Genomic DNA, 6,952 nt, shown 5'->3' on the forward strand with positions numbered 1-6,952 from the left:
ACGGCACCCCTACACTGCCCCTGAGATAACCACGGCACCCCTACACTACCATGGAGGCAGGCAGGCTAAGCAAGTCTTTTTTGTTTCCTTGTTTTGTTTTATTTTTTTAATGATTTATTTATTTTATGTACATGAGTACACCACACCAGAAGAGGGCATCAGACCCCATTACAAATGGCTGTGAGCCACCATGTGGTTGCTGGGAATTGAACTTGGGAGCTCTGGAAGAGCAGTCAGTGCTCTTAACCACTGAGCCATCTCTCCAGCCCCTAAGCAACAGTCTATCTGTTTAACTGTAGTTCCATTGTTTGGGAAACAAATTGTGAATAAGCCAAAAAAATTAACAGAATCTGACATTCAATTATTGTTTAAGGGGCATGAATTTCTGTGACTGAAATCAAAATAAGTTTTTAAATTTTTCCATTGTAGAAAAAAATATAGTTCGTCATACTCATATTATTAGAGTTTTATTGCTGTGAATGGACATGACAAAGACAACTCTTACTAAGGACAACATTTAGTTGAGCCTGGTTTATAGTTTTAGAGGTTTAGTCCATTATCACCATGGCAGGAAGCATGGCAGCGTGCAGGCAGACATCAGAGGCTGAGTGGTCTACATCTTGATCCACAGGCAGCCAGGAGGAGACTGTCACCCACACTGGCCAGAGTTGACATTGATAAATGACACCTCAAAGCCCTGTCTCCACAGGGACACACCTCCTCCAACAAGGCCACGCCTTCTAATAGTGCCACTCCTGATGGCCAAGCGTTCAAACACATGAGTCTGTGGCCACCAAACCTATTCAGACCACAATACTTTCCCCTCTGCTTATGTTATACAAATATATTGTTTATACATTTCCCTAAATGTATAATTGGAAAAATGTTGTCATTTGGAGAATTCCCAGATTCTTGGACTCTCTTAGCTGCACAGGTTTGTTTTACATGCAACGAAGGTAATAAAAAAAGTACACACCCTTTATTTTCAAGGAAAAACCTGAAAGTTTACTTTTTAATAACTGCGATAGCAGAAAAACAACAACTATAATTATTCACAGTGGCTACTGGGGATTTATCTGAGCTTTGACTCTGAAAACAGAGTGTAACATCACTCCAGAACCCGAGAGCTTCCTCACATCCCTAGAAGCGGTTCTGCATAATTGTTTCAAAGCTGCATTTATGTTTCAGCTCTAGTGCCTGTATGTAGATATGTATAGATAGTATGTAGACCGGGCATGGGGCAGAAATCAGAGGTTGTGTCCATGAGCTTACAGCACTTACGGTGAAGTCTGCTTCGTCTCAGCCTGCTGCTGGTCTCATGACTGCCCGTAGCAGGTCTCCCGTGCACACCCCAGCCTCACCCGCACTTGTAACAGTCTTGAACTTTCTGCTCTGTATTAAAGAATAAGTCAGACTTCGTCTCGAGCATCGTTAACCTGACTGAACTGTGTGAGGCTGCCTTTTGTCGAGTAATTGTTTAAGTAGCTTGAGTCCCAGGTATGAAAAGACAGCACCGGACGTGAGATTCTTAAGGGTCTCTGGGTGAGCAAATGCATACCCAGGAAGAGCCTTCTAGAGTTGGTCCTGTGCATCCTGATGCCCACGCTTTGCTTCCCAGGCCATCTGTGTTGGACCAGAGAACATGCAGATCATGTACCCGGCTATATTCGAGCAGTTACTGGCCTTCGTAGAGTTTTCCTGTAAGCCGCCACAGTACGGACAGCTGGAGACAAAGCACATTGCAAACGCCAAATACAATCAGGTAGTTTACAGACTCTTTCTTCCGTACCTTGTCATAGACGAGTTCAGTCAGGGTAGACTGTGCTTACCTAAGAAGGCTTTCACTCACGCTCAGGGGTCCATTCAGAATAGAAGTGTTGCCGGGCCGGTGGTGGCGCACGCCTTTAATCCCAGCACTTGGGAGGCAGAGGCAGGAGGATTTCTGAGTTCGAGGCCAGCCTGGTCTACAGAGTGAGTTCCAGGACAGCCCGGGCTACACAGAGAAACCCTGTCTCGAAAAACAAAAAAAAACAAAAAAAAACAAAAAAAAAAAAACAGAATAGAAGTGTTACCCGAGACGTCCTCTCCCTGACGCTGGCTCACCTCCCTCTGCAGAGGGTCCTGCTCAGAGCTTGCCCTGCCACGTCCCTTGTCTCTTCAGAAGAGAAAGCTCCTTCCCACCTTGTCTTTGCTGCCCCATTCTTGTACAGATTGGGCGGAAATCCTTGAGCCTGGCTTTACCTTGGAGCAGATACCTACAATGCAAGATGGAGAAATGTGTGTGCACTAAACACTTGTCCACTGCTGCTGGGAGATGTAGTTGGATTTTACACACAGTTTCATAGCCTCACTTGGCTCGTTATATCTCCATTCTGGCTTATAACAAAAGTTCATTTTTGAATGCACGTACATGCTGGTTTTCTTCACTCAACATAAAACATTGTAATGTATAGAGTCGGAAAAGTAGTTGTAATGTGTATTAATTTTTCTCATTCTATTTGTCTTGCATCACAATGGAATCACAATAGATCCAACTATTTGCACCGGTGAGTTAAATTTCTTAAACCTGTCCTAACCTGCTGGTAACACAGTACATCTTCCAGGCTCCATAGAATGCTCTCTGTGCTTCCCCAGTAGTTGTAACTTCTGCCTGAATGAGAATTATTTTTTATGAAGTGCATATGTTTTTTGAAAACTTTGCATGTAGTGTGATCTGATCTAGAGCCAAGGCCTGAACTTATAAGGAAAAGGAGCTTTCTTCTCAAAACCAGTATCATTTCCCTCAGCCCGTCCCTCTAACTCCATGTGAAAACATTACTTTCTAGGCGGAGTGGGTAGCCTTGAATTATGTACCGTTTGCTGAAAGATCTTTAGAAGTAGTTGTGGATTTGTATCAGAAAACGGCCTGTCATAAAGCAGTGGTGAATGAGAAAGTCCTCCAGAACATTATTAAGGTAACATACCTTTTTTATCTCTATAATTTGATATTATAAAATTATTGAAATTTCTCTAGGCAGTCTATTGGGATAAATGAAGAACATTTGTTATTTATTTATAGCAACTTCAAATACATGAATTGTATTTGGCAAACACATTTTTTTAATTATATGAGCTGTTTTGGAGTAGGGTGAGGGTACCTCAGTAGTAGGGCTTGAACCCAGAGCCTCTAAAATGCCAGGCAGGTGCTTTCTGCTGAATTCTACCTCTAGCCTGGCAAGGTCTGTCTTTAATAGTACATTTCTTCTTATAGAGTCCTCAAGTCTTACGATGGTGCTCAGTACTCAGGGTACTCAGAGGGAGTGTGCTCAGTACTTAGGATACTCAGAGGCTGAGTGTGCTCAGTACTCAGGGTACTCAGAGGGAGTGTGCTCAGTACTCAGGGTACTCAGAGGGAGTGTGCTCAGTACTTAGGATACTCAGAGGGAGTGTGCTCAGTACTCAGGGTACTCAGAGGGAGTGTGCTCAGTACTCAGGGTACTCAGAGGGAGTGTGTCAGCTTAACTGTTGAGGAAGACTCGTCTTTAAGAGGCCAGATCCTTATATGGTACATATCCAGAACACCAGGTTTGGGTTTCTTTTTAAAAGTTAAACACTTGTTCATTGTTTCTTCTTATTTCACTTTCCCTCTGTCTGAAGGATAAATCTAAAGCTAAGCTCCTTTTCTAGGTTTCCTATTCTTGCATGATTAGTTTATTGCAGCATTAGAAAAAGTACGTTGAAATATTTGAGTAAAGTGTAAAACTCAAGGAATTTTAGTTGTCAAACATGAAAGTATCTCAGGCTGTTCGCTCTCCCCAGCCACGGGAACACAAAAGAGGCAGCACTGGCCTCTTTTGGGCAGGAGACCCTTAGGAACTATGCTTTCTGCTGGGAGAACCACATCAGGATAGTTGCAAAATGGTACATTTGCCCTTACCTCTTTATAGTAGTATTCTTACTGTGACTTTAAAGAAAGAGAACTGAGGTTCAAAGAGGTAGTTAGTGACTCGTGGTTAGATGAGATGTTAGTTAGTTACTCATGGTTAGATGAGATGTTAGTTAGTGACCCATGGTTAGATGAGACGTGTCAAAGCTCACGGCGGCAGCACATATGTAACCCAGAACTTGGGAGGCTGAGACAGGAGGAGCGTGAGTTTGAGTACAACCTGACCTACATTAGTGAGACTCCGTGTCCAATTAAAAACAGACACATGTCACTTTCAGAGCTGAGGTTAGCTCGGTGGTGCTGGTCATTCTTAGCAGACAGAAGGCCCTGGGCCTGGTTCTCAGTTCCAAACAAGACCACGTATGTCTCTGTGGGAGAATCAGTCTTTCTTAACCGTCTTTTCAGTGAGAATCTCTATGCGGGGCTTTCATGGTTTTACCTGATGTTTAGTTTTGAATGTAGCTGTGTGTGTTTTAAGCAGTCTTAACCAAACTGAACTTTCTCTGCAGACTCTCAGGGTTCCTCTCAGTTTGAAGTATTCGTGCCCTTCTGAAAGCACGTGGAAACTGGCCGTAGCCTCTCTCCTCAAAGTCCTTTCCATTGGGCTGCCTGTTGCCCGGCAGCATGCTTCCTCTGGGAAATTTGACAGCATGTGGCCGGAATTAGCCAGCACGCTTGAAGACTTCCTCTTTACTAAAAGGTCAGCCCACTGATGTAGAATACACAGCCTTAAAGAGATGGGAGGCGTGTCTGCAGCCGTTGAGGTGGGGCTCACTCTCCAGTGACAGTCACTGGCTGCACCATTCACAACTGGAAGGCTGTGTCTGTGTCTTGGGTATTCTCTCACTGTGGTGGGACGACTAGTGCTTGATGCAGAGGCTTTAAATGTAAAAATGCACAAATAAAACGAGGTCTGCCAGCCGTCCGACTGTAGGTGTGAACTGTGCACTGTACAAATAAATGTACAAATAAATGTACAAATAAAACGAGGTCTGCCAGCCATCCGACTGTAGGTGTGAAGCTGTGCACTGTACAAATAAATGTACAAATAAAACGAGGCCTACCAGCCATCCGACTGTAGGTGTGAACTGTGCACTGTACCTCGAAACTAAACACACTGATGATACTTTATACATATGAATAAAAGAAAGTGATAAAGACTTAAATGTCACATAACGAAGGTTCCTTTCGGAGCCCTGTGCTTACCTGGGCCGTGCTGGCAGACTCGTTCTTAGGCACAGGCAGCTCTGGTGTTCTCTTCTGTTGACTAGGGTAACACGGCTTCCTTCTTGGGGCTGTACTGAGGACACATGGAGTAATGCAGACAGAGCTCTTACAAACACAGGCTGATTCCAGCTGCTGCTGGAACAACTGTTCCTAAGTACTTCCTATTTCAGTGTTCTGTAGGTTTGTGATGCTCTTACTATCCGTGAATCACGAAGTCTGGACTCCACCCTGATTCTTTCAGAACTATTGACTTCTCTGTTCTTGCTGTAATAACTTCGCTTTAGAAAATTAAATTAGGCCTTTTCTTTATGGATACTCTCTTAAGTTTACTGTAAAGAATTTAATGTATTATATTACAAACTAATAATGGGCTTGCTTGAGGGTCTTTTATGTCACTATCAGATAGCATAAATCAAATCAGGTACGCTCTCAGTGGTGATTTTAGTTGTGGGGATACCTTTCTTATTCATACGTTACATTGGGGGAAGTTTCGTTTTACAGTTGTTCAGTTCAAGATTGCGCCGAGTGTTTATCACACCATTTTCAGTAAATACTATAATTTAAAAGCCTCTTCTTTGAAGTGTGCCATAAAGTCTCAGCCTGCGCAGGAAGAGCTAATGTCTTATCACTTGAGTACTTCTTATCTCCAGTTTGTTTGTTCAGGAAATGAAATCAAGTCTTTCTGTTTTCTTTTTTAGCATACCTCCAGATAATCTCTCGATTCAAGAATTTCAAAGAAATGAAAGTATTGATGTTGAAGTAAGCAAGCTTAGAAAGCTTTTCCTGTGTTTTACTATATTTGAGGATGATAAACAGGGTGGGAAGACTTTACTGTTAGTAGGGAAGGGCGGCTGTGTCGTGCATGCCTCTCTCTCTCTCTCTCTCTCTCTCTCTCTCTGTCACTGTGTGTGTGTGTGTGTGCGTGCGCGCACTTGTGTGTGGGTAAGAGGACAGCTTTGTAGAGCCTTGCATTTTTCCATGGGTTCAGCACGTGCTGAGCCGTCTTGCCAACCTTGAAGATTTTAGCTTTGAAGTTGTGGTTGGGTGAAGGGGTTGGGATCTGTTCTCTTTGAGATAGCCAAGCATTTAAGTAAATCAGATACATTATCTTCACGTGTAGACTTGAAAGTCTAGGCATTGTCATAGCTCTATAAAGTCTTGGCTCTGTGCCATTGCTTTTCCTTTAGAGGAGAAAACAAACTATATGTTAGGACAAGGCATGCGACAAAAATGAATATGACTTTAATTTCTCATAGTTCTTAATTTCTGGTTATGAAAAATAAGTTTAACTTTAACTTTGAATATTTTAGCGTGGGTGAGTTTCTACATGGCTGAGCCTTTTTCTCTATATATTTATGGTTGGGTGAAGATGAACATGTTAAAGCTGTAGCACAGTAAACCTTAGTGCTGGCACTCCTTATAGGTAAGATGGGTGAAGAGACAGGCTAGTGTCATGTTGTAGTAACAGTAAAACGTCCATGTACCTCCATCAGAGAAGGTTCGTTACTTTTTTAAAAAGTAAAATTGAGCTTTTACTCTAGAAATTATATTTTGAATAGGCCCATCTCTTCCGAGGAAAGAATAGATTTGACTCCCTTTTGCCGTAGGTTGTTCAGCTCATCAGCGCGGAGATCCTCCCGTACGCCAACCTCATCCCCAAAGCCTTTGTGGGTCAGATGATGACCATGCTCAACAGGGGCTCTATCCACTCGCAGCCGTCCTCCTTTACAGGTGCGTGGGAAGAAGCGGGCTCGTCTAATCCGCTGCTGCTGCTGCGTAAATGTGAATCGGAGGGAGGGA

At 43.1% G+C, this 6,952-nt stretch overlaps 1 protein-coding gene across 2 annotated transcripts in view; it reads left to right on the forward strand.

Annotated features, from left to right (window-relative positions):
* Mon2 (MON2 homolog, regulator of endosome-to-Golgi trafficking) overlaps positions 1-6,952 on the forward strand; it is a 77,497-nt gene that overhangs the window by 57,877 nt on the left and 12,668 nt on the right. The window contains exons 27-32 of one of the 2 annotated variants that reach the window (XM_028786546.1): positions 1,619-1,762; positions 2,529-2,546; positions 2,826-2,954; positions 4,435-4,625; positions 5,851-5,911; positions 6,760-6,883. In XM_028786546.1, coding sequence (XP_028642379.1) covers positions 1,619-1,762; positions 2,529-2,546; positions 2,826-2,954; positions 4,435-4,625; positions 5,851-5,911; positions 6,760-6,883 — 667 coding nt within the window. The remainder of the gene's footprint in view (positions 1-1,618; positions 1,763-2,528; positions 2,547-2,825; positions 2,955-4,434; positions 4,626-5,850; positions 5,912-6,759; positions 6,884-6,952) is intronic. The other variant, XM_028786547.1, reaches the window with a different exon arrangement.

This window comes from Grammomys surdaster, unplaced genomic scaffold (genome assembly GCF_004785775.1).
Source record: "Grammomys surdaster isolate TR1022 unplaced genomic scaffold, NIH_TR_1.0 125548, whole genome shotgun sequence".
NCBI lineage: Eukaryota > Metazoa > Chordata > Mammalia > Rodentia > Muridae > Grammomys > Grammomys surdaster.